Genomic DNA, 27,733 nt, shown 5'->3' with positions numbered 1-27,733 from the left:
CTTACTATGCTGTGGCTCATCCCACTAAGAATTCTTCAGAATCTGTATCTGAAATAGATACTACTGTTGCTTCCATTTTACATATGGGGAAAGTGGGACCCAGAGAGATGTGGTCCTTATCTAAAAAAAGTGACAGAGGCCTCGTGTGGTGTGAAGGCTGAAGAATAGAGTTTGATCCTCAGACCTGTGTGGCAGGGGAAGGGAGCCATCTCTCACGGTTTGTCCTCTGACTTCCACCAGCACAGACACAGACACAGACACATACACACAATAAATAAGTAAAATAGGGGGCTGGAGACACAGCTCAGTGGTTAAGAGCACTGTCTGCTCTTCCAAGGTCCTGAGTTCAATTCCCAGCAACCACACGGTGGGTCACAACCCTCTGTAATGGGATCAAATGCCCTCTTCTGGCATGCAGGCATATATGTATAACATAAGTAAAATCTTTTTTAAAAATTAAAATATAATTTTAAAACATTAAAAAGAAAAGACAGAGCCAGTGACCAAATCTTGGAAGCCTGGTTCCAAATCCTATGCTCTTACCTCCAACCAGTGGCCCTTCTAAATTCTCTGGGTTATAGCAAAGAAGAAATTGTGATGCCCGTTTTCTAGAGCAGACGTTCCGAGCCAGTCCCCACCCATGCTGCCTCCAGCAGATGCACAGCCCGTGACCTCTGGGGCTTACCCTCAGCTGAACAGCGGGGCTTGAGTCTTAGAGAGGCTCGGAAGCGGGTGCGGTCATTGAAGCTCCAGCTTTTCTGCACCTTGCTGGGACTGGACGCCTCACCCACCTGCTCACTGCTTGGTGAGGTGGGAATCGGTGCAGGTGCCAGATGCTGCTTGGAGGGACCTGTCCGCTTCTGGGAGCTGCTCATTCGAATTCTGTCTTTGATGCCCATCCGGCTGCTGCCAGGGCAGGGCACGGCAGAGAAAGAGTCAAGTGAGCTGGCCGGAAGTAGGTAGGTGAGGACAAAGCTGACCTAGCTGATCTAGGGGGTTGCTATTTGGTCTTGGTTTCCATCAGTTATTTCCTTGGGTGTACCGTGGGGGCCCTGATGCCTATGAGAAGCTAGATCAATGGGGACATATCCCCTCCCCGTCCCCACATCCCAACCCCATCCCCAGACAGATAAGGGGTACACAGGAGACAGATGTCACAGTGAAAGCAGTGAGAGAAACCGGAAGGAAGTCAGAGACAGGAGGACGAGGATCCAGGACCAGCCCAGGTAGGTGGGGGGAGAGGGGAGATAGCAACCCCTGTGGACACAGACAACACTGGGAGGAGGAGCCCACCCAGCCAGGCGCACAGAGCGAGGCTCTGGGCTTCACCACACACAGGGGTTGGCTTTGTGTATGTACCGTTGGAACTGGGTTCACAGGCACCCATGTGTGTACACACTGTGTATACATGTGTCAACCTTACACTTCCCTGCCCCCCACCACCTTTACACTCCCCTCCTCCCCACTCTGCTGGAGCTATCTTATCCCACACTGGTCAAGTCACAGCTTTAGGACTTGGCACAGCTGTACAAATAGAACGCCACAAACTAAGGTCTCTATCACACAGCCCTCCACGTGTGATAGCTGTGGGGCTGTGGGATATGATGGGCTGCTGAGGCTCTGATGTCCCGGACACATGAGGTGCCAGGCCCCGCAGTGAGAATCCGTGTGTAGTAGCCTGTTCTCCTGTGGTTTGCCCCGTCTGAGTTCTGTTCTCCAAGACTGACATCCTAGCTACATGGTCTTGGAGCACCTGGAAGGTCCGCCTTTCTGCCTACTCACCTGTGTGTTTGTGAATGCATATGTATGTAAGGATGCTTGCTTACTTCCTGTACCCAGCTCCCCACCCACATTCCCAAATCTTGGAGGAAGATAAGCAGAGGGAGGCCTCCATTTCCCTGAGACAGGCCTCAGATAACCAATACCTGATAGAGTAACTCTGTGTCTAAGAGGTTTGAGAACCATGCTATGCTGTTGGCAAGACCTCAGCCAACACCCTCTGCCCCATACCCTACAGCATTACCACCATCTCCCCTGATGGATGTCCTCACTCTGCACAGGAAAATAGCAGCCAGGTTCAGACAAGGCTTGAGAAGGGGCAGAGGTGAAGAAGGGGTCATAGGACCTGCCTGGGGGCTTTTAGATTAAAGGCTGAGCAGATGACAGAATCTGGTTTCCATATCAGGTGGGAGGCAGCCCCACCCCAGGCCCAGGCCATGGAGCAGAGAGGCAGAGCCAAGATGGTGAGGTAGGGGGAGATCATAAAACCAGGGGTGCCACAGATATAGGGCCATCCTGTGGGATGGGTGCCTGCCCCAGAGGGAGAGGTTATAGGTCACAGGTTGGGAACCTGAAGCTGTCAGAAAGAAATCCATCATGTTCTTGACTGGCCTGGGGTCTCTTTGACATACCCAAAGATTCCAAGTTTAGTTTGACTGTGGTTTTCCCAAACTTCTGCAGCCCTGTTCTGTGGGCTCTCCTCATGTTAGCAAGGACCCCCACACACCCTAGGCCAATCAAGGCCACCCTGTCCTCTGTTACTCCAATGGGAGAGAAGGAGAGGAGACTGGAGAAACCCTTGTGCTTCGGTTCAAGGGCTGGAACTCCAGATCACTCCTTGGCGTTTTGGCGAATGTGTGGCCTCCCTGTCACTAAGGTGTGTAGCAAGGCTATGCTTGTACTCAGCAGGACTCTCAGAGGAAGGGGGCTTAGGCTTGCATTGGAGGCCTTTAAAAGTCCCTTTCTGGTTCTCATTCTGTGGTGGCAGAGGGAGCTTCTGGCCTGATTTAGGGATTCTGTAACTTTCCAGCCGGTCAAAGGCCCTGGCTCCTCTTGAATGCAAGAAGACACTGTTTTCACCCGGAGCGGCCCTGGATTCCAGCTCCTTGGGCAAGGACCAGAAAAAGGCTCACGTCAGCCTCTCTGGAGCCTGAAAGCTCAAAGGAAATGGAAGGAAATCTGGCACACGGTAGGCACCAAAAAGCTCTTTTCTTCCTCCGTTCCATAGAACACACAGGGCCCATCTGCAGACCCTGGTGTTTTAGGCCTCCAAGTGTCCTTTTGTAGGGTCTCTAAATTTGCCATCCCTCTTTTATAGATGGAGAGAGAAATGGTTTGGCTAAAATCAGAACAAGGTCGGACTCCATTTTCTTTGACTTTAGAGACTGTGTCTTTTTCTGGGACAAGGGCTTAGTGTGGAAAGAATGGCAGTGGTCCTCAGCTGGGGGCAATCTTGCCCACCAGAGGGCATCTGACATTGGAGACACTGGGGGTTATCATTCTGCAAAGGTGCTCTCCTGAGGCATCCTGGGTAGAAGCCAGAAGTCCTGTCTATCATCCCAAGATGCATGCTGTAGGCCTCAGCAAAAGAATCATCAGATTCAAAATGTCAACAGTGTTGAGGTAGAGAAAAGTGGAGCTGCTGGTGCCTGGAAGGATGGGGGTGGAAAGACGTGGGGGAAAGGAAAGGAGGAGGTAAACCCTGTATTAGCTGCTCTCTAACTGCCCTGAAAACCTAGGCAGCCCTGTACTCACAGTCACAGGCAACTCTGCCCACCACAGCCCAGGCTGGGAAAGGCAGACACCCACCCCTGTGCTATTCTACCCGGCCCCTCTTCAGAGACTTCGGGGAAAGAGCCTTTCCATTGGCCTTTGATCCTTCCTGCCCTCCAACCTACACTTGCACAGGAGCAAGTCTAAACCAGTCTCCTTAGTGCCACCCTCAGGCAGCCCCTATTTCCTGCAGACATGTTCCTGAGCTTCTGGTTTTTTGTTTTTTTGTTTGTTTGTTTGTTTGTTTTTTCTTTTTTTCAGGACTGGGGATAGCATTTGCAAGATCTACCACAAAGCTGCATCCTCCTCAGCTTCCAAACTATTTTTCAAAAGTATGGTTTTTATTTTATTTGTTTGTTTGTTTGTTTGTTTATAGATGGGGTCTCATGTAGCACAGGCTGACCTGAAACTTGATATGTAACCGAGGATAACCTTGAACTTCTGATCCTCCTGCCTCTCCCTCCTGTGTGCTACGACTATAAGCATGCACCACCATATCCAGTTTATGCAGCGCTAGGAAGCAAACGCATGCATTCTAGGCAAGCACTCTATCAACTGAGCCACACCCCAAAGGTCGTCTTAATGGACATAGTAAACTGAATGAGGTTAATGTTTACAGGAGCCAGTCAGTTTTAGCAGAAGCAAGTCCCATTAGCACCTATATTTTACATGAAAGGGAACTGAGGCATAGAAAGCTAGGTGCTGGCTGTATCCAAGGACACATGGCTAGCAAATTGGATCTAGAGGGTGGCCTGGAACTATAATTTTAAAACGGGCTGCCTCTCAACAGAGGCATACAGACAATTTGGGGCCCTGGCCCTCATTCCCAACCACAAGGCTCCACTGGCATCTTGGGGAGCCAGGCGCTCCATGAACCCAGGCCACCTATATGTTAATTGAATGAGGCTCATATCGGGCTGGGGTTCTTTGTGACCCAGTCTTGCCCTAGCCCTGGCTCCAGCAAGTCACTCTCAGATTAGGACATACTGGGCTCCAGGCTCATCTCCTGCACCTATGCTTTCTCCTTTCCCTCCAAGCCTGATCTATGGGGCTCTCTGGCCTGAGTACCCTCCCCCGACAGCCACCTCTTGCAGGGCTGCTTCTGGGCTAAATGCCTACCTCAGCTGCACAGCCCCTCTGCTTCGCTCATGTTGTACTCAATGCACTGAACCACAATTACTCTTTGCAACTCTCTGGGGACCATGTTTTATTCATTACCATTTCCCCAGTGCACAGAGCTGGGCCTGGCGTGGGGCAGGTACCACAAATGTAGTTGTGATGCAGCTGAATGAGCCGGGGCTCTGAAACTGGTGACAGAGGTGCCGGGCACAGCCCCTTCAGACACCTGTGGGTCAGGAAACTGTTTCCAAGATTGGCACAGGTCAGAGTGGAAAGGACCCTCAGAGAACCTTGAGTTCATCCTGCCCATTCCACAGAAAGGAAAAAGTCCAAAGGAGGGAAGGAATTTGGCCAAGATAACACAGGGGTCAGCAGCATAGCTGGCACACCCTCAGAGCTCCTGAGAGTGTCCCTTCTGACACACTGGGCCCATCCCTAAACCTGGCAGAGGCATCCCCAGGAAGGCAAGGGGGCTCCTTAGGAACCCAAGGCAGATTGCAGGCGGCAGGCACATGCACCTTGTCCTTGACCCATCCTGTCCTCCTCTCCAGCCCCTAAAGTGGGAGGAGAAAGGAAGAGAGAGGACAGGAGGGGCAGACGAGGGGGTACCTCGGTCTCCAGCTGGCGTGGATCCGAAAGAAACTCCGTTTATTACTAAACATCTGGCTGGAAAGTTGAGAACAAGACACGAACAGAGGTTAGTGACGAGGAGACAGGCGGATAGAGTGTGGAGGGCTGCCAGGATTGGACTGGCCTCCTGTGGCTGGAGGGAGAGAAGGATGCCCACTTAAGTCATCGTCCAGTCCCAATCCCAGGATGCAGAGATGCTCGGGCTCTGCATACGACCCCTTCGGAGTATGGCGAGCCTGCAGAACTCAAGGTCCCTTCTCCAGAGACTGAGTCTGTGCGGTGGGGCCGTCCCATCCTTTGCATTTTGAGTACATGCTCCATGGAATGTGGATACAGGCAGTCAGGAGACCAGGCTTTTAGGGACTCATCCCAAAACCCTCAAAGGGAGGACCTGGTGCAGGGAATGCCATTCCCAGGAAGTCCCACTTCCTGAAAACATGCACAGTGTAGACCATCTCCAAGCTCCGTGTGGCCAAACCAGGATGGGGTGTGGGACATAAGTGTGTATACATGTGTGTATACACATGTCTATGTATACACGTGTTTGGGGGTATTCTAGCAGGAGTTACACCCCATCTCCTAGGGTCAAGATAGCCAAGATTAAGGGCATGGCCACTGAGCTTGAGCCTGGTGACAAATCCAAAAGTCACAGTTCAACACCCACCCAGTCCACTCAGGTTCCTGAGTCATCCACCATCAGACACACAGAGTAGACAGATACAGTGTTAATAACGCTGGGGTTTCAACATCCATGTGTTCCCAGGCCTCTGAGGACTCAGGGACCCAGAATCATTAAGGGCACAGGCTCCAAGCTTCCTTCCACCCCTAGTATCTTCTGATTCAGCTGAAGAGATACAAGAGTGAACTGGAAGCTCAAAGCCCATATTTGGCCCAGCTCAGGGTTGCCAGACCTTGTGAGTTTCTGATTATAAGCTGTGGTTTGGCAAGCATGGTCCCTACAGGCAGTGATGGAGAACCCAAGTCAGGTTTTACAGAGGGGCTTCTCTTCAAGGGAGCTCCCAGTCTAGCTTGGCCAATCTTTCCTCTCCCTGAAGTTCCAGACCTGTCTAGCCCTTGGCCAGTAAGAGCCCTTATTGCGAACGCAGAAAAGACCCTGCTCCCAGTTATCCCCACCAATCCATTCCCCAAGCCTCTTCAGCCCCAAAAACAGAGAGCCTAGACTCCCAAATAGCCTAGACATGGTTAATGCTTTGCCATTGGCAGAGTTGCTTGATGACTTTCTCCAGGACACACGGCAGAGGTGAGCTTCGATGTGTGCCTCTTCCTTCCCTGGATGCTAATGCTGGACCTGGGCTTACTGATACCCCAGACTCAAAGAACAGAGGATGTCCACCTGACTAGTTCAAGGCTGATGTGTGGGAAGAGGCAAAGCAAAAGCGATGGCAAAGAAGAGGAGAGAGCATGAGGGGACTGAACTGACCCTTGATTTCAAAAGGGTTGAAGCAACATCACTGAAGTCCCTCTTCTTCCTAAGACATGAGGAGGGGTGTCCCTTATCCTAATGTGTCTGGGATTCCTCCAGTTAGGAGCATGTAGGTGAAGCAAGCACTGTTCTGACTTGATTCTTCTTTCAACAGGCAAAAGCTCCAGGTCAAGTTCGGAGAGAGGGTTGGGAACAGCAAAGAGTACCTCAGTACAGAAGAAGAGAGCCCCGACACAACCCCCCACCCCGCCCTGCTCTAGCAAAGCTGCGGACAAGAGCTGCAGAGATAAGTGTGTTAGTCATTGGTGGCGTTTACGAAGGTCCTAGTCACAGCGGTCTTAGTCACAGAGTTCTCTTTCCAGCAGGCACCTGCTTCCTGGGAGGTGTGTTCAGCATGGTCAGTGAGCATGCTGGGGGAGGGGATCCCTGCCCTCGCACCCCAGAACAGAACCGCGCCCTCGATTACCTGAGCCGTAAGCACCTGGGGCCAGCGGCCTCCTCCTCTCTCCAGCTTCCCGGGAGGGATGGGGGTGCAGGGATAGAAGAATGGGGGTGGGTGGGGACGTGGAAACAGAGAAAGAAAGAGGACAATGGTATGAACGATGGAGGTGACAGGAAGGAGTGATGTGGACAGCTGTCCCTCTCAGACCCTGGGAGACCCAGAGAATGGAAAGGTAATTCCACTGTGGCCTCTCTAGAGAGGGCCCTCCGTCTGTACCTGTCTGGCCATCTGACGACAACTACCAGGCCTCACAACAATGCCAGAGAATCCCCCAAACAGGTCCATACACCCATGTGGTGGCTGGAAGAGGTCTGAGAGAGGGTGAAACAGAAAACGGAAGAGGAAGAGAAGCAAGAGGTGGTGGTGGCCTCACGGGGCCCCTACCTTTCCCCAGGGCAGAAGGAGGCACTGCCTGGCCGGTGGCAGGTGGCAACGGGCGGGTAGCGAGAGGGCGCTCCATCAGGTACTGGCGCCCGCCTCACCTCCAGGGGCCGTAGGCCCCCATTGCGGGCCCGTTGTATGTGCTCAAACAAGAGGGCCAGCTCTCTGCAGGAGAGGGCGCCATCAGCTACAGTCAGGGCCTTGGGGACACCTCCCACCTCACCCAGTGGGCCCAGAGCTACTGAGCTGAGTCCTGCCAAGTCTTGAGCTACCTTCTAAGGGTGCTCACAAACACCACGGGCCAGAACAGGCAGGGTGGAGAGACTAGCTTTCTCCCCCTCTGCAGAAGTTTCTGGGAAATCGGAAGGAGTCTAGGTTAGGCATAAGTCCAGAGCACCCACACAAAGAGGGAGCTCCAATCTAGCTGACTCTGCTCCCCACCATGGAGCCATGCCTACCGAGCAGCCATTAGCAGCTCCGAGATCCTCAGTCTCCCAAGCTGACTTGGGTTTTAGGAGACTGGAGCTAAAGACAGATTTGATAGGGTGGCCGGCCCAGCTTCCCTTCCCTGTAGCGTTCCTCCTACCATGGAGTCCCTGGAGATGGTGTCAGGTTGGCTATCTACTAACTCTCCGGGTCATTTACTACTGCCATAATCGGGAAGGCACCCACCCCTCACCTGCTTTTCCAATGGAGCCCAAATCACCAGCCCAAGCTCTGTTCCTCTTACTAGAAAACCCAGGCCACCCCATCTAGAGGTTCCCCCCCCACACACACACACTCATACTTCTTTGCCAATTTCTAAGCATCCAGTCCCTGCTCCCTTTCTGGCTTGGTCTTGATTCCTTATAATTTCCTCTGTAAAGGGGCTGCTTCAAATCCAGCCTCCGGTCCTACCTCTGAGGTTGGAGCTTGCCTCTGCCAGTTGTGGAGATGGGGAGAGGGAGGAGTGATGTAGGGAGCCCCCCTTTCCAGACCTACCTCCTGCTCCTCCCCTGGGAAGCCTGGGGGACAGGGGGGAGCAAGAGGGGGCCAGGTGCGGGTGCGGGCAAGTGGGATCACGCAACAGCTGCTCAAAGGTAACTAATGAGGCAGTGACTGTGGAGAGAAGCGCTGAGCACAGCAGCCTGGACTAGCACGCACTCCATGCCATCCTGCCCATGGGACTGAGCCAACCAAGCCGGCTCTGCAGTCTTCACTCCTGCCCCAGGGCCTGGCCAGGCACCTGGCTCCACACACCTTGATGATGCTATTAATAACTTCCAGCGCAGAGCCGCCCCCATTCAGTCTCAGCCCAGCCTGGGACCAGCAGAGCAGACCCACTGCTGGCCTCAGAGACTGCTGGCCACAACAGTAAGAGGGGCCACACAGTCACGATCAGCGGCTCTGGGGCAAGTATACATATTTCTGCATAGCACCCTCTCTAACCAGCTGCACTGGTCGGTACAAGCTAATATGTCCCCGACTCAGGACTGAGGGGAGATGAGCTAGTGTAGCTTCCCTGGGTGGCAGCATCTATGGGTGAGCATGAAGATTGCCAGCACTCCATGAGTGGGGCTCAGTTTCACAGGCAAAGATGCATCCATACTCTGGGACCAGTGGACACTGAAGAGTTGGAGAGAGGACCAGCCAGGCTCCAAGTTATGCAGGACCTGAAGAACTAGTCCCAAATGCTCTGCTGGGAGCTATCTCCTTTTTCAACCCTGAAGGCATCTTCTCAAGGGGCATTAGTGCCAGCCCCTACCCTTTTCTACTCCAGCAGCACCTACCTGAAAGACGGGAGAATACTGTCATAGTAATACCAGGTGGCTGTCAAGTAGGCCCGGCTTGTGTCAGTGGAGTACAGGCGCCATGCAGCCTAGAGGCAGAGGGAGAACGGAGTGTCATAGAAGTCCTTAGCCACCCACCAGCCCTCTGCCCCTGAAGGAACCCAGTCCCAGGCCAGCTGAGAGTGATGCCAGGACCAGAGGCCAAGGCTAATCCCACAGCTACCAGCAGGGCCAGCCAAGAAATCAAGACTTAGTGAGAAACGACTTCCTCAAGGTGACCCATTAAATTGGCACCAGAGCCAGGGACCTACAAGCACTGGGTAAGAGCTGGGGTCTGCGGTCAGATAGGCATGGGTTTCTAATCCATTCTCCCATGCAGAACAAACTGACCATTGTTGACCTAACAGAGTGTTGTGTGGTCAAAACGAATAGATATCTGCCCAATGCTAAGCATAGTGCCTGGCACACTCATGTCCAGGTTCCTTTAAGCCCTTCTGTTAGCTCCCTTAGCTAAATACACATTCACAGTGTCTGGTTAGTGTCTTTCTTCATAAGTTGCATCACGGGCACTGCTGCATCCTCAGTGCCAAGTACAGTATCTGGCACGCGTGGGTGGTTCTGCAAATGTTTGGGGAGGGAATGTTGACTAAGTGAATGACTTTACAAACAGCAAGTCCGCTGTAGTTTCATCAGCTGCCTACTGCTACCATGGGACTACTAGGGCCCGAGAGAGAGAGAGAGAGAGAGAGAGAGAGAGAGAGAGAGAGAGAGAGAGAGGCCAAGATTATTGACCACCAACTCTTCAGCAGCTGCGGACACTGCAGCAGAAGGAACTACAGTCAAATGAGAAGCAAAACTGTCCCTCATCCTCCAGATGAAGAGAGGAATTTGGGAAGGCTCGGGAACGGATTGATCCACCAGGACAGGGAGATACAGAAACAGACAGGACAAAGCAGAATCACACCAGCCCTGGATGCCCCCCTCCTTTGGGTGCCTCTTGTCCTTAAGGGGTTGCCACAAGTGACCTCACCAGCCTGGCGCCTTCCTAAGACAGAAATATTTTTACTTCCTGCTTGCCTGGGTCCCTGGCATGGTCAGGGCAGCAGCTGCCAGAGCTCTCATTAATTATGGGCACCACAATGCCAGCTGTCTCTCGGCATGGACAGTGCCAGCTGCCTGCCCCTACAATGCCCCTCGGGAGGCCAGTTCCCAGAGGACAGCGGCCATTGTGCCCCAAGGGATGTTAAGAAGGAAAGGCCAGACTGGTGGTTGGAGATAGCAGGGATGGAGAAAGGGTTACACCCTGGGAAGGAGAGATAAGGAGGAGCCGAGTCAGGCTTGGGTCTGGGGGGTCAGAGGGTGGTGTGCTGGGGAGCAGGCAGAGGTATGCTGTGTCAGTACCCCTCGACTATTTCCTACAGGGAGTTCTCTTGCACGCCCCTACATTGGAGGGGAGCCAAGGCAATGGTGAGAGACGCACAGATCAGAGTCCACCCAGATCCTCCATCACACTGAGGGAAACAGAGATCACACGCTCCTGGCTTCCTACACCTGCTCCCATCTCTGGCCACTCTCCCTCTATTTCGTTGGCTGGCCCTTTTCAGCTGCCTATTAAATGCTGGCAATTCTAAAAGTCTAGCCCGGGATCATCTTCTTGCATGAGTTCCTTAGGACGCAGTGACTGTATCGAGGTGCTGGGAGTGGAGCAGGCTGACGGTTTCAGGATGGCAGAGTTAAGTCTCCATCACGAGATGGACGCCTTTTGCCCCAGGCTCTCTCCCCATCCCAAGTTATGGCCAGAGCTGGCAACAGTGGTCTAGGGAGTTCAAAAGCAGGTATTTGCTGCAGGGTTGGGGGGGCATTACTGATATTGCTGCCAACATCCCAGCTCTGTCTATAATGTGGCATGCAGTCCCCCAGAAGTCTCCACCCTCTCTTAATGTTGAAGGAGAGTTTTAGTTTGGAAGTTTGGAACCCACAGATCAGCACACAGGGCTGACACAGCACAGGCTTGCCTAAGCATCGTGTACCTGGATGAGATTAGCTGCTGGCATCCTCCGCTTCTCAAAGTGCTTCTGCCTGTGCTGCTCCTGGACCTTCAGAGCAAAGCCAGAGCCCAGGATGCCCTATGGGGATAAAACATGGCTGCAGGTAGTGTGGCAAAGAGGACAAGAGGCTACTAGGATGTTCCCGTACCTGTCCATCTGGGACACCCCAGGCTGCCCAGGGTAAATTTAGGACTAGGCTGCTCAGGTCTTGGTTCCAGCCTCCCTCAACAACCAGCAGGGAACTCACGGCAGGCAGGGCAAAGAAGGAGATGCCCAGTAAGGCGAAGCCAGCAGCCAGAACCCTGCCCAGCCATGTATGTGGCGTCTTGTCACCATAGCCAATGGTCGTCAGTGTAATCTGGAGATACAAACAGGTTACTCATAGGACTGGGCACAGGGACCTGACACAAGGACTTGGAGGTACAGCAAATTCAGGTGGAAAACTAATAACAAGGGAAGGGCTTCCTCTACAACCATAGGGATTGGTCTCAAGGACTTCTCAGATGGATTTCTTTCTCACACTAATCAGGAAAAAGCAGTACAGGTCACAAGGGCTGAGTGTAGGGCTGGATATGAGGGCACAGGCAGGTCCCACAGAGTGGGAAGGACAAGCATAGGGACTGGTCACAGGAGCCTTAGTGTGAAGAGACAAGGATGGGCCAACCCTGAGTCGGGCATCATAAGAGGACAGAACCTGGGAAGTGTCTGGGGATGTTTCTAGGGGGAAGGGCAGCCCTGCACAGACCCTCACGCACCGTCCCCCACCAGAGCGAGTCGGCATAGGAGGAGAAGTCAGAGTTGGCATCCTTCTCAGCCAGGTAGACGAGGAAAGAGGCGAAGATGAGCACCAGGAACCCGATGTACCAGGCGGTGATCAGCTCCTGGGGGAAAGAGGAGGGGCACCTACCAGTCCGGGGATAAGGCTGTTTCTCCAGTCGCCCCCTTCTTCAAGGAAGAAGCCCTTGCCCGGCCTTCTCTGAAACCCCGAAAGGCAGACTCCCAGGCCTGTCCTTCATCGTGGCGGCTCAGGCCTCCTTCTCTAGGCCTACTGTGCTCTGCCATTCTAGCTCCGCCTTTCAGGTTTCAACCCAGGAGCTCCGTCTGATCCCTTCCCAGCCTCACCCTTAGCACCTATCCAGTTCCCTCATTCCATTGGGAACAGTTCTCTCCTAACCTAGGGGCTTCCCGATGTGACCCTTAAGCCCTACCTCTCTGGCCTTGGCTGAGCCCCGCCCCTGATGGCTCCAGACGCCTCGACCCCTAACGTAGGCCCCTCCTCTAGTTTCTATTAAGTCTCATCCCTGCTAAGCTCCAGCCCCATATCTCAGACAAGCCACGCTTCTGTTACACCCCAACTGTACTTGCCCAACTGTATGCCCCATCCCTCACTAACTGCCCCCATCAGTGCCTGACGAGGCCAGCCCGGTCTGGCTACAGCCCTAGGTGCCCGCCCCAATTTGGCCCGCCCCAGCTCCGCCTCTTGCTTGTGCCTAGGGTCCAGGAGCTTGGTTCTCCTCACTTTTCTCCAGCCTCACCTTACTGTGCGCATAGACCACCGACCCCAACAGCTTCCAGGTGCCGCCGCGGCGGTCCATACGCACCATGCGCAGGATCTGCAGGAAGCGCATACTGCGCAACGCGGATGTAGCAAAGATGTTGCCCTGTGTGCCTGCCGCAATCACAGCCACGGAGGCCACGAACACGATGAAGTCTGCAGGGCAGGGTGTTGAAGTCACCAGTCGACCCCTTGTCAAGACCTGGGGTCTGGGACTCCTGGGACATTAAGTGGGTGGGGTGCAGATAGGGAAGGTCCACTAAAATTCATGAGAAACCAGGGTCGGGGTCAAGGCTGGTATCAAAACGCTTTCTTGAGGTTTGGAATGGGGCACAGTAAGAAAGGCTTTATACCGATGACACAGAAGGGTTTCCTGGCGAAGCGGAAGCGGCCCTGCCATCCTCTGTAACGACAACAGCATCCGGCCGACCAGACGCGGATTATATACTCCAAGCCAAAGACCACGATCATCACAAATTCCTGTGGGGAACCAGGACCCAGATCAGAGCCCTCTCCTGAGCCAGGTACACCAACACCTGGTTAGGTCCCTCTTATTCCTGGAAAGCTTGGAGAGGGTTCCAGTGGGGAGGTTACCCTCCCTTTTGTCCTCTAGGAAGAACAGAAGCCCGTTTGCCCTCTTACACAAGTGTCTAGCTTCATAAGACGCTGGATTTTTTCTTCTCCCCGCCCTCAGCCTTCCTGCCATTCTAGACTCTTAGCCCTGGTTCAGTGACAACGAGAACAGCTCTCCTTCGGTGGAAGGCCTTCTGTTGGTGAGGTTTGTTTCTGTTCGGGTGCAGATTGGAGCCTACTCCTGTGCTGCTCTCCCGTGAAGGAGAATCTAAGGGGGGCTCCCAGCACTCACCAAGATAAGGAGACACTCGTTGGCAAGTTCCTGGTGCTCCTGGATGGTGGACAGCACAGACAGCACCAGGCAGCTGAAGACTAGCAAAAATCTGCAATTAGAGGGTGACCAGGAAGGTTAGATGGCAAGGGGAAGGGGATGACTGTGGGATGCTGAGCTCAGACACCACCCAAGCCCTCTCCAGAGGACCTTGGTGTGACTGAAGCTCAGGGAGGAGGCCTCCCAGTTTTTTTCTGAGCTGGAAAGAGAACATAGAGGCTCAGTGTTTCCCCTGGCTCAGCCACCCACTCGACTTGGCCCTGGGCTCCATTTTAAGGTCCGAAGGAAGTGTTCCAGCAGAGCTCAGAAGCTGTGGCCTCAACTCAGACAGCTGCTCTGCCTCCATGTTTCTATGGAATTCATAATGAGTCAGCTACAGAAGAAAGGGGCTGGGGAGACAGCTTAGCAGTAGATCACTCACTGTACAAGCTTAAGGTCCTGCATCTGAATCCCAAATACGCATGTAAAAAGGCTGGGCATGACCACATGAGTCTATAACCCTGGTATTGGGATCAGAGACAGGCAACTCTCAGAAGCTCATGGGCCAGCTAGTCAGTGAGCTTTGGGACTTCTAGAGCACCCTGTCTCAGAGCAATAAGGCAGATAGCGATATCATACGGCCCAAATGTCCTCCTGTTGTCTCCACAAGTACGGACATTCACACCCATGACACATGCATGAGCACATGTGCGAGTACACACACACATACCACACCAACCACTACCACCACCACCACCACCACCCCGTAAATAAAAAGAAGGGGGACAGGGTAGGCAGGGAAGTAGCAACACAGAGGTGAAGGAAAAGAAAAATGAGAACAGGCAGTGAGGAGTTGGAAACTAAGTTCTGAAACCACCCTGTGGGCAGTGGGAAGCTACCAAGTAGCCCTTTTGGAAAGAACTAGAACCTAGCTCATCCAACACTCTCCTTGTCAGCTACACATGAAGAAACTATGGCCCCCAGCAAGAAATAGAGTTCACTTAAGGTTGCTATGTATTTCCAGGGCTGACCTGAGTTTGGAGCCAGGCGTCCCAACTCCCTAGCACAGAGGTAGTGGGGAGAGGCCATAAGCAGATGCCTTGAGGCGTGTATACACATGGGAGAGCTGCAGATACAGCGAGGGCAGTGTGGACTCTTTGGAACACTAAAGCACCCACCTGCCCCAGAAAACACCAGAAGGGACGAGCTTCTTCCCTGGAAATGTATCCTCTGTGTGTATGTGTGTGTGATCTCTATTGCTGAGATCCACCTGGGCCTCACACACCCCTCAGCCCTGTACAAACTCTACATGCTCCCCAGAACCTCTGCGTCCTACTCACGGCTCCTTCTTCAAGATCCCTTTAAGAGACCACTTTCTTGTATGTGCCCCAGGGGTTGCTCTTTCTTCTGTTAATTTTTTGAGGCAGGGTCTTACTGTGTAGCCCAGGCTGGCCTTGAACTCTAGCCTCCAGTCTGTCTCACAAGTTCTAGTGTGTCACAAGTGTGCAACCCCATGCCCATTCCAAGTCTCTTTCTACTTATCTTTATTTCTGTTCATGCATGTGTGCACATCTCATGGTGTGTGTGTGTGTGTGTGTGTGTGTGTGCATGTGTGTGTACACCTAGGAAAACCATTGATCTCTTCTGGCCAGCCTCCTTCTCTGTAAGGGGTGTTTGACAGTTGAAAGTAGGGTTTGGCTGTGCCCTGGCCCACTTACATCTCCTTGGAGGTCAGCATCTGAGGCTACATCACAGGAAATACCCCTGGATCAAGGAGGCAAGAAGCAGCTGCCGGTAAAGGGTTTCAGATGAATGAAGGAGGCTTCTGCAGCCCGATCCAGGCCAAAGCTGAGTCAGCAGAGATACAAGACAAGCTCAGAGGGAAGTATGTGCCCCAGCCCTCAGAGTCGGTCACTAACCACAGGGCCTACAGCAGCCAGGCTGCCTGGAATGGGAGCCGCAGCCCACACAGTGTTGGTATTGCCTTTCTCAGCTGCCCAAGACCTCAGGCAGCTGTGGGTATACGTAGCTTTCTGATGAGCACTTCTGGAATTCTTTCCCTTTATTTTATTTTTTATTGTTTTCTTGCCACTTCAATAGTTACACAGGTATCAACTATCCACAAGAGACTCAAGTGAAAGGAGCTGATTATAAAACCTCAAGGCTCATGTGCTCCTGCTGTTTAAGAAGAGATGCCTCTTGTGCCTGCACTGATAATGGCAGGCAAGAAGGAAGGGATTTGGCTTTTGTTTGTTTGCTTATCTGTGCTTCTTAAGATTTTTTTTTAGAATGAATATGGATTACTTAGAGAATAACAAACTAATGTACCTTCATTTATTTATTTGTTTGCCAGTGCTAGAGATCAAACCCAGGGCTTTCTAGGCAAGGGCTGAGTTATTCAGCTCCATATTTAGACCCTATGTCTTGTGGTGGTTTAAATGCAATTGCCCCCCCCCCCCCGGCTCCTATATTTGAGTTCTTGGTTCTCAGTTGGTAAAACTGTTTTGGAAGGATTAAGGTGGCCTTGTTGGAGGAGGTGTGTCATTGGAGGTGGCCTTTGAGTTTCAAAAGTCCAGGACACACCTAAAACTAGTTAGTCTGTTTTTCTCCTTCTCCCTCTCCCTCTCCCTCTCCCCCTCTGCCTCCTGTCTGGGGATCAGGACTTAGTGCTCAGGTAGTTCTCCAGCACCATGCCTGCGTGCTGCTTGCATGCTGCCATGCCCCTCTCCATGAGAAAAATGGACTAACCTTTGAAACTGTAAGGAAGCCCCCAGTTAAGTGCTTTCTTTTATAAGAGTAGCCTTGGTCATGGTACTTCTTCACAGCCGTAGAACAGTGACTGAGACAAGTTTCTAACATTTTAAAAGATTTATTTGTAATCTTATTATGTGTGGGGTGATGGAGGATGTGCAGATGGGTGAAGATGCCTGTGGCAGCCAGAAGGGGGTGCTAGGTCTCCTGAAACATGACTTATAGGTGGTTGTGAGTTGTGTAATGTGGGTGATGGAAACTGAATTTGGGGTCTCTACTGGAGCAATATGTGTATAGGTATTTTGCCTGCAAGTATGTCTGCACACCATGTACATACAGTAGCAGAGGAGGGCAGAAGAAGATGTTGGTTCCTCTGGAACTGAAGGTACAGATAGTCATTAGTCACCACATGGATGTTGGAACAGAATGTGGGTCTTCTTAAACACCAGAGCTCTTAACCTCTGAGTCATCTTTCCAGCCCCACCCCCCAATCTTTTTGAGAGGAGGAGTCTTTGCTATATTAACAAGGTGAGTCTCAAATGCCTAAGCATAAGTGTGTGCGTGTGCGTGTATGCCATAGCAGGTGTCTGATCAGAGGACAACTTGTATGAATTGTTTCTTTCCTTCTTTTGTTTGGTTCCTGGGAATCAAACTCAGCTTGTCAGCTTGATGGCAAGTATTCATATATATATTGTGTGTGCGTGTGTGTGTGTGTGCGCGCGCGCCAGGCTTATCAGCAAGTGCTTATACCCACTGAGCCATCCCACTGGTTCCCAGTATCATCAGTTATTACTATGTATTAACATTAATATTAAAATAATTAATATTTGTGTATGTATATATATCTTTGATATAGGGCTTCCCTGCACTGTTTAGGCTCAAACGAAGGAGCTGGTCTGATACACACTAAAGGTCGAGCCAACTGAACTTTCTACAGAACTGGGGGTGGGGAATATCAGATGACAGACTCACAGTTGGCTCAGATGGTTGACCTTAGTACCCAGGTACCATTGCTAATCCTCCTACCTCTGGACTAGTAAGGTTCGTAGGCATGAGCTACTGTGTCCAGCACCAGTGACATATTTTTAAATACAGTTTTCTGAACAATACAAACAAGAAAAAAGTATCCCTTTCAGTCCTACCCCTAGCCCTTACTATATTCACCTCTGTACCTAGCGGGTGTGAAACCATGGCAGGCTTTCCTGAGAGCCCAGCTCATATGTCCTACCAGCTCAAAGATTCTTCTTGGATATCTGGTGGCCCCTGGAACCAAACATGTTTTAAGCTAGAATTCCAATGTGCCATAAGATCTCCTTTCCTCCGGCCTGGTGGCTCAGGGATGGTGTGTATCAGACCAGCTCCCCCGTCCTGACCATGCCCCCACCATCCGGTCCCCTTGGAGCTCCACACATCACCTACTCCCACCCCGCCTGCCCGCCCACCCCGCATCTAATCCTCTCTGCTCTCTCAGTCCGTGCACTTCCACCGTCCCTGAGCCTGCCAGTAGCTCATCTAAGAATTTCCACTTTGCTGGCTTTGCTGGTTTGCTTGATTATTGCTCCCTTACTCACCTGAGTGCCTGCTCACACACCACTTCCTTGATGAGGCCCTTCTCAGGCATCCTCTCTCTAAAACAGTGGCCTCATACACCATCCTTCTTCCCTTTCCTGACTGATTTCATAGCACCGAGAAAACAACATCAAAAACCCTGTCGCTAAACCAAAGGGCCCATTTTGAACCAATTGACAAATCTCTTGAAACTCAGACCATCCATCCAGACTGAACAGACTTCCCAGCATCTTTTCTAAGTTGCCCCTAACCTTGGCCAGCTCCACTGGGCAAACACTGCTTACAAGTCCCTTGAATTGTCAGGAGTAGCAGTGTAAACCTATAGCCCCAGCACTTTTGAAGGCAAAAGGATCACCACAAGTTAGAAGCCAGCCTGATCTACCTAGTAAGTTCCATGTCAGCCTGGGCTACATAGCAAGACTCTGTCTAAAGCAACAACAAAATCCTGAATTTCACCTTCCCTTCCCTTAATCACTGGCAGAGAAGGGAATTTCCTTATCCTAGGTCTTCAACTCATTTGAAAGGATCTACTAGCTCTGATGATGAACAACACACTGTTCTTGGCCCTGAATAATTATTCCTATCTTCAAGATGAAGACATGAGGCCCAGGACTAACACATTTACTTAGGATCCCACTTGGTGGCAGAGTTGGGGCTAGAACCTCTGCAGCCTCTGGCCTCGAGGCTGCCTTGGCTGCAGTCATCACACAAAGATGCTCCCAGAGAAACACAAGCTCAGATGTTTACAGCTTAGGAGGTAGAGGAAGTCTGGGTGTGTCTGCTGCACTGGCTTATGACTTCATCATAGGACAAACAGGATTGCTCCAGGATTGTCTCCGACCCTCTGGGACCTCAGTTTCTCCAGCTAAGTGGTATGCTGGTGCTGGCTAGCCTGGGACTTCTGCGATCTCCCTAGCAGGGACTAGAGGCTTCTGCTGCTGCATCTTTATGCATCCCATCTCAGGCACATGGACCTATGTACTCCCTTGGCCAACCAGGAGTTAGAGGTGTGCCAGATGGGGGCAGTGTGTAGGCTAGCCAGATCTATTACAGTCCTTCCTGTCCCCTATACCTCCCCCCCCATTCTGCAACTATTCCCCTATGCATTTAGGAAGATTAGGGAGGAAAGGTAGATATTTGCTTAGGTCCACAGCTATCAAACTACAGAGGACATAAGAACCCCTGGAAGGCTTGTCAATGGTGGCACATGCCTGTAATCCCAGCACTCACGTGGTGAAAGCAAAGCTCAAGGTCATCCTTGAGTACTGGGAGACCTTGTCTTTTTTTAAAAAAAAAAAAATGCTGATTTCTGAGTATCTCCTTGACAATGTCTGATTCAGTAAGTTCAAGGTGGAAATGGGGCTCGATTACTAGCCAATGCAGGGTTTTGTTTGTTTTTCCTTTTGACAGGGTCTCACTGTGTATCAGGCAAACCTGGAACTCAAGATCCCCCTCCCTCAGCCTCCCGAGTGCTAGGATTTCAGGCATGAGCTTCCACACTTGGTGCCAAATCAGCACCTGTAAAACAATGGCAGTTCTTACGTCCTCAGATCACCACCAGAAACGGCCAGGACTGTGGCGGTCAGGGAGCCAGGTGTTAGGCCAACATCAACTTCATCACTAGTCTGATGTACGATCCCAAATTACAACCATAACTGCTCCAGGTGGCCCAGGGCTTCTCATTGGTACAACACAGTACCAAACCCCCAGACACATATTCTCCATAAAATCCCCTCAATCCCTACCATGATATCCCAGGCACACAAGTGAGGTTACAGGCTATGCCAGTCTGTGAGTGCAGAAGTATACACATTAACAAGAGTTATGCTATGGACTAAGACTTATCAACAAGCTGTTTATTAAAAACAAGGGGGAGGGTGTTAGCTTTCCCAAAGTCATAATACAAAACCTGAGCCCAAGACCACCCGGACACAAGTTCAAAGAATTTCTCTGGGCTTTAAGTTCCCTCCCTGCCCACAACACAGAGGTAAGGGACACCGAACGGTCACATCACTGAAGGTTCTTATCAGCTTGGTGATTCTTCAGTAGTGGGATGGGAAGGGAGAAGATCAGCTCAATTCCAGGAATCCTAGAAACACGCCGAGAAGAGATGTGTTTAGAGGATGTGAGAGGGTCTCACAGTAGGAAGAGGTTGCCTCTAATTTCACTGAACCACACTCACTTCATAAACACTAATCTCATCTACAGTCAGTCGAATTTACTAAATAATCCAGATCCCAAGACATGGCAAGTATAACAGTGGGGACACACTGGGAGAGCTGGTGACTGTCCTAAGGAGGTTGATGTCAGCTCAGCTAAAGTGGAGAGGTAACCAGAGAGGGTCAGGGGTGACCCAGACAGAAGAAGTAGGGTATGCAAAGATGTAGGTGTCTGTGGGAAGTCAGCCCAGAAGGTTCTTGACCCAGTGGGGAACACAGAGAGGGTCAGATCTATGAGAGCACCCTCTGATACTTGAATGTGATCCTAAAGGCAATGGGAGCCATTGGGGAGTTCAGAGAAAGGAAATGTCAATATCCCACTTTGTGTTTCAGGACCAACCCCTGGGCTAGACCGTGGAATAGGACTGACATGCAGGTCAGACACTGACTAGGAGCTCCAGGATAACTCATCTGGGAAATGATGGAGGCCTGGACCAGTAAAGCAGCAACAGAGAACAGAGAAGTGAATGGACTGGCGGTATCATAGCAAGCGGAACTTAGGGACAATGAGGCCGAGTGGCCGCTCTGTTTTGGGCAAGGACACTGGGCTGGTGAAATCACTCAGTAACACATAGGAACTGCAGCAAAGTTAAGAGGAGGACCCAGTGTCACCCCAGCAGGGTGAAGGGAGAGGCCTCTGTCCAGACCAAAAGAATACCTCCAGGGAGATGGGAAGGAAACAGAAGAGAGGCACAGAAGTCAAGAGAAGCAAGTGTGGAGGAGGAGGAGAGGACGGCAGTGTCCAAGCCCTGATAATGTCTATTGGATTTGGTGACATGTTGGTCCCTGGGTACGAGCAGCTTCACAGGCAGAGAATGACCTGAGCTGGCCCAGGTGGAGAGAGAGTAGGAGTGGATTCCGTGAGCCAGGACTGCAAAGGAGAAAGGCCAAGGCAAGCTGGAGAAAGATGGACACTGGAATCTCTCTCAAATGAGAAAACAGGAGTGGGAGGAGCCAGGAGAAAAGGGAGCTGAAGCCTGGACCATGGAGTAAGCTAAGGATGGATTCCCAGGGTGAAGGAGAGAGAGGCAGGAGGCAGTTCAGTCGGACCAGGCTGGGTCAGGAGAGGGAGCTAAGTGTGGGTACCCAGGAACTCAGAGGAGGTGGGATTTTATCAGAGCTGAAGAGGCAGTTTGGTTTCTCTGTTTTTTTTTTTCAGGTTTGTTTATCCAGTGATGAAGCAGCCTATGTGGGTGAAATGAGGGGATGCTTCCCTCACCAAATCAGACCTAGGCCCTTTGCCTTCTTTCCTCCAAGACCTCCTTCCATCTTTCCATCCTTCCATCTTTCTAAAGTCCTGTCCCCAGCCTGAGCCTTGCCAGTCAGTGCCTGGGACCTGCCTAGCAGCCAGCTGACTCCCTAATATTTGCCTCTGGCCTGGCAGTATGTGACATTTTGCTCTCCAGACTAGGACCCCCAGAACAGAGCTGCTGTGTTTCCCTCAGCTGGGAGACCCTGGTGCCAAAATGTCATGACTCAGCCAAGATTCCTAAAGGGCAGAGGTCATGACCCCTGTTTCCTGTCTACTGAAAAGTATTTCTTGAGCCCCAAACCAGAGCTGATGCTGAAGAAAGGACTTCAGTTAGATTTGACAGGCATATCCTGTCAAGGAGATGGAGGTTGGGGTCCAGAAAAGCCTAGAGGGTCCCACCGTCCTCTAAAGAGAGAGGATACTTACTTTCTCTTGTGGGTTGGGGCTCTGATGGGGGGCAGCATTAAGCCTCAGGGTGAGGCTCTTTCCAAGAATCCTCAAGGGCTGGGAGGAGAGTTTCCCCTGATCCAGCGATTCTAAATATGGCAGAGGGAGTAAGAACACGTGACCCAGGGCCCCACACAAGGCTGCTGCTGGCAAGGCTGCATCTCTGGGCCAGAGGTCCATAACGGGGCTCAGGGATGGAATGAGGTCTTAAAGGAGCCTTAGTTTCCCTGTCTGTAACACGAAGGAGAAACAGTCCAGTAACAGCTAAGGTTCCTTCAGCTTTATGACTGTCCAGCAGGGCAGTGAGAGGGAGAGACTTAGCTCAGTTCTACTTTCTCCAAGGATGTCCCTGGAGGGACAGCAGCTGCCAGCACATAGTGCAAACTATGAAGAAAATGTCTCCTATTGGAGGACCAATTAGAAAACACATTCCCTTTAGCTGGACAAGTTGCAAAAACTTGACCCCTTGAGCTGGCTCCATTAGAAACTGGAATTGCTTGCTGTGGGCTGACCCACCTCTGAGGCACTGGAGCCCTCTCAGCCCAGCAGGGCTCCTCCTCATGGAAGGTCCTGGGATGATTCCATGCCTATGTACTTACATGTGTGTAAGTACAGAAGTTGGGCAGAGCCAAAAGGATTCTTTTTTTTTTAAAAAAAGGTGTTTGTGGGAGGGTATACACATGAGTACATGTGCCCACTCAGGTGCACATGTGCACAGGTCAAAGGACATTCCAAATGTCCTACTATGTCACTCTCCACCTTAATCCCTTGAAACAGGGTCTCTCACTGACCCTAGAGCTCACCATCTTTCAGCTAGGTGGGCTGCCAGCAGGCTCCTAGAGTCCCTCCCATCTCTGCCCCCATTCCCAGCACTGGAGTCACAGGCACATGTGACCTCACCCACTTTTCTTTATGGGTGCTGGGGATCCAAGCTCAGGTCCTCTTGTTTGTGCATCAAACACTCCTCACAGAGCCACCTCACCAGCCTCCAGCCCCCAATCAGCTTCTGTCTCCACAGGAAACCATGAGCCACAGAGGTAAGGGGCAGAGGCACAGAGAGCAGTGTTGATGGCCCTGAAGCCACCTTCCCTTCTCTAGTCCATGAATCTCAGACGTACTCCTGGCTATAAAGACTCTGTAACATCCCCTTTTCTTACTGTTCGTCACCTCCTATGCCAATCATTCTTGAGCCAGATGCTCTAAAACACACGGCACGGAAATTGGTGTCTTGTGGACAAGGCACTTGAGTGCTATGGTTTACATGAGGCCATCCCCAAAAGGTTCGTGGTGTGAAGCTTGATCCCCAGTGTGGCAATAATATGAGGTGGAGCCTGGTGGAAGGTTGTTAGATCATCGAGGGCGTGACCTCAGAGGCATTAGCATCGTTCTCCTTGAACTGTCTTTGGCTTCCTATCCTACCATGTGATCACACACACACACACACATGATTGTGATATTATCACCCATGAGGCCTTCAATAGACTTGAACTAATGCTATTGACATTCCTTAAACTTGCAGAATTATGAGCTAAACACAGCTCTTTCTTTTTATGAAGCACCTAGCCTCGAGTATGTTGTTATAGTAACAGAAAATAGGCTAATAGCTTAATGAAGAGCCTCATCTTTTCCCAGCTGGACCAGCCTCCAAACCTCCACTTGCTCTCTGTGCTTCTACCAGTCAGACTGCCTTCTGCAGCATTTAAGGGAGTTGCACGATATGTCAACACAAGCCGGTGATGGAACAAGCAGGAAATGGCTGTCTATCTGTGGAGCTAGCAGGGCAACGCTGACTTCTCTGATAGCTAGCTGCTCAGGCCTAGTGAAGGGGAACTAAGGGCTGTAATACAAGCTGCCCAGATTTGAGAAACATATGCAAGATGGCCAGTAGAAACTCTCCCCTGGCTCCACTAAACAGTTCCGTATGCATTCAGCTGGCTCAGTTTCACAAGCTGGGCTTCACACAGGATTTTACTTACACCAAGATCTCTGCTGTCTTGCTTTTGTTTCTTTAATGTGAAATCCACTGACTTGTGACTCCAGTTCAAGTGTGGTGGCAAGGAAGGTCCCGGCACAGGCCACTCGGTTAGCACCACCATAGCAACCAGGGCTTTGCTTGTTCTCCACACCATTTTTTTGTTCTGCCTCTCCATCTTGGCATGTGTGTGTACCTCTAATCTGGCTGGTTAGGTGGGTGCATCTCATTCTCCCTTGACCCTCCACCCCATCTGTTTGCTAACTTCCATGGTGGAATGAAAAGCTCTGTTGTAATAACTGCCATCACAGCTCCGGAGGTCTGTCCCTTTTACCGTGCATGCCCTGTGCCTGACTCAAACATATACTGGGAAAGTTTCCTGAGGAAAGGTATACCCCTCCTCCCTAGCACACTGGCACTCCTGACTCCATACCTCAACACTCCCTGAAGCAGGAGGGATTGTGGGTAAATGACATAGCCCAGAACCACAAAGTATTATTCATTCACCATTCATTCATTCATTCATTCATTCATTCATCCATCCATCCATTCATTCATCAGTAACCATTTACTATTCATTCAGTGACCACAGCCAAGCACAGTCACATAATAGCCCTGCCTTCAGCGAGCTTATGGTCTAGGTAGAAGGAGATAATAAACGAGTCATCAAATGGTGATGGAAAAAAAATTAAGGGACAAAAAGGACACAGAGACGCAGTGTGGGAGTGGGGAGGCTACTGTTGTAGGTGATCAGAGAGGTGGCATTTGAGACACAGGATGTGAGCAGGAGCAGCGGGGACCAGGGAAGTGGGGTACACTGGGAGAAGAGGAACATTAGCCCCACCTTGAGCTGGGAAGATAATGGTACAATCCTAGCAGGAGATGCCTGTGACTTGCTCAAGGAGAAGTAGAGATGGCTAGATTAGATCCGGGCTAATTTTGGGCACTAAAGATTCCTTTAAAATCTTCCAGTTTTCTCATTTCTAGATGGGGAAACTGAGTCCCAGAAGGAGCCCTACCTATCTGTGCTCATACACTATATTGCACTTGGTACTAAGCCTGGCTCTGAGTTTCTCAGTCCTGAGGATACTGTTCTTTTGTTTGTCTGCTCAGCACCTGCTTGCCCCCCTCCCCCTTTCTAAAAGCCAAGGGACCAGGATGGAACCTGCTTTAGCCCTTCCTTCCCACATGTGACCTGGGTGGCCCTGCGTTCAAGGATTTCCCAGTTTCCCAGCTACTTGAGCCTGATAGGGGGTCAGGGTCACCTCTAAGGAGCCTTCTGTTCTCTGAATCAGCAGGCTTGTGTTGAGGAGGAGGGGGGATTTTAGTCCCAGCCACTTGGTTCTCAGTACTTCCAGAGCTGAGAGCGAAGGAACTGGCAAGAGCTGACAGGGTGGAACAGGAGCTTTGGGGAGGGCAGGGCCCCCTGGGGAGCTCAAGTGCCAACAGTAAGCCCAGCCTGGGAATTTTGCAGACTCTGCCACTGAGGACCCCACCCAGAGTGAGGCCTGTGGGTCTGAAGAAGCAAAGCAGTATGCAAACTCCCAGGCCACACCTGGGGCAGCTGATGGCCCCCACCCCAGGCACCCCAAGCCCAGAACCAGCCCTGCAATGAGCTAGTGAGCCCTGCAAGGGGGACGGGACTTGTGAGTTCAAACTGGGAGCTGGGGCTGTTCCATAGCCCCACATATGGTGGGAGCTGGGAGGTTATCTGCAGATACTCTCTCCGTATCTTCTGCTTGTTAAGGAGGGCTACCCAGCCAATAATTCCAGCAGACCAGAGTCCTCTAAAAGGCAAAGTCCTGCCTGTTGGCTCTAAGAAGTATAAGGACTGGGGGCACCAGAGGGCGTGGCATGGGGGCATAAGCAGCACCAGGAACCTAGATGGGCAGGTTCTCCACTCTTACTTGGCCGAGTGTCAGTGTATTCCTCTGCAGGAGCCAGGACCAAGAGCCTTATTTTTGGCTGGTCCAGCTGGCTACTCTGACTTCTGGGACAGGAAGTGAGGCTCTGAACAGCTTCTAAAGCTGCCCGATGCTTGTTCTCTAGAAAGTCAATTCGAGCCCTGGAGTCATCCAGAAGAGGGTCTTTTACTTTATTTGCATGCACAACTTCTGCCTCCAGAACGCTCCCATTTCTGAATGACGGCATCAAGGAGGAGTCAGAGTGGACTAAACAGAACTTCATTAGCCCCCAGGGCTGTGCAGATCAGAGAGGAAGGGGACAACGTACATCTCTGGTTCTGTTGCCCTGTCTTCTGCAGATAGAACCTGCTCTTATCCCAGCCAGAACAAGCTTGAATTCAGCTCCGTGTTGGCTGGTGGGCCTAAGACACATGATCTGTCCCTCTCTAGGACTCAGTTTCTCCCTCTCTCTAACAGGATCAATGATCCCAGATGCTGCAGCCCGGAGGAAGGGGTCTTCTGGCATGAAGCCTGTGCAAGGCTTGGGTTCACCTGGGGACACAGGAGGCTGACACCAGCAGGGCTACTCAGGAGAGGAAAATGTTCTTGGGAGAAGCTCCTAGGGACCCCTCCCTGGCACAGCCTCCGGCCCAGGCCAGATTTCTACCACAAGGAATTCTACCCTCTCTAAAGTGCGAGCCACCAGACCCCCAGATCCCGGCCTGGGTGGGGCATAGCGGGAGGGGCGTGGTTTGTGGGCGGGGCAGCATGGGGCGGGGCTTTGCCACTGCAAACTCCAGGAGCCGCAGCTCCGGTTACCTCCCCGCGGCCTCCCCGCCCGGCCGGCTTATTTTTCGTTTCCAAATTAACAATTGAAAACGCTGCGGCCTGAAAGGCGAGCAGCGGGCCAAGCGGAAAGTGTGAAGGTGCTGCGGCGTCACCGAGGCCGGGGGCGGAGAGAGTGTATTCGACACCCCGACGGGCCACCGATCGCCCACCCAGGAAGGCCGACGGCGCGAGGGAAGGGGGGAGGGACGACGGAGTCTTGCCCTGATGTAGCCTTCCCGGTGCTGCTCTGGCCAGGGTCGCAGGACCCAGTGCTCAGGCTCGGGACGATGCCAACCTCTGCGAGGAAGAAGGGGGGAAAGGGGAGAGAGCGCGCTAGGGCTAGGTTTCCACTCTCAGGCTGAGTGCCCAGGCGGGGCAGCAGGTGCCAGCCAGCACCTCATAGCACCGTCCTTAAAGGCTCCTAGTGTCGGAGCTTCACGTGTGACCTCAAGCAAGTCATTTCAGCTTGCTGAGACTCGATTTCCTCATCTGGAAAATGGAGAGAAAATAAGCACCTTCGAAATATAAAGGAGGCTGGCTCACAGAGAAAACTTTGTATAGCAGCTATTATCTGTGTTGTCAGTACTGTGGTAGTATTGAGTCCTAGGTACCCCTCTTACTCCCACCATAGCCAAAGGGACTGACCACCCTCCTAGGGGCCTTTCTGGAGACCCCAGAGCCAGGAAGGTCCTGGTAAGGGGCTCAAAGACTAGGTGAGTGAGAAGACCTGGGTTCCTCCTATAAAGGAGGGTGGTGCTGGGCTGGTATCATGAATATCCTTGTTGCCCAGTGTATGAGGGGTAATAGATAGACTTCTGTACCCTGGTAGCTAGGCCCCGGGCATGAACACTAGAGCCCCTTGACTACTGAGTGAGTGAGTGAGTGAGTGAGTGAGTGAGTGAGTGAGT

The 27,733-nt window shown here is 51.8% G+C and overlaps 1 protein-coding gene across 1 annotated transcript in view; it reads right to left on the bottom strand.

Annotated features, from left to right (window-relative positions):
* The window catches only part of Kcnq4 (potassium voltage-gated channel subfamily Q member 4), a 50,697-nt gene that overhangs the window by 7,529 nt on the left and 15,435 nt on the right, over positions 1-27,733 (bottom strand). The window contains exons 2-10 of the mRNA XM_028786639.1: positions 13,866-13,956; positions 13,354-13,480; positions 12,981-13,156; positions 12,201-12,326; positions 11,693-11,803; positions 11,428-11,523; positions 9,398-9,486; positions 7,632-7,793; positions 686-906 (exon numbers count right to left, since the gene is read on the bottom strand). Of these exons, the coding sequence (XP_028642472.1) occupies positions 686-906; positions 7,632-7,793; positions 9,398-9,486; positions 11,428-11,523; positions 11,693-11,803; positions 12,201-12,326; positions 12,981-13,156; positions 13,354-13,480; positions 13,866-13,956 (1,199 nt within the window). The remainder of the gene's footprint in view (positions 1-685; positions 907-7,631; positions 7,794-9,397; positions 9,487-11,427; positions 11,524-11,692; positions 11,804-12,200; positions 12,327-12,980; positions 13,157-13,353; positions 13,481-13,865; positions 13,957-27,733) is intronic.

The sequence above is a fragment of the Grammomys surdaster genome, unplaced genomic scaffold (assembly GCF_004785775.1).
Source record: "Grammomys surdaster isolate TR1022 unplaced genomic scaffold, NIH_TR_1.0 100, whole genome shotgun sequence".
Taxonomy (NCBI): domain Eukaryota; kingdom Metazoa; phylum Chordata; class Mammalia; order Rodentia; family Muridae; genus Grammomys; species Grammomys surdaster.
Note: the sequence above shows the minus strand (reverse complement) of the source record. Positions and strands in the feature narration are given on the sequence as shown.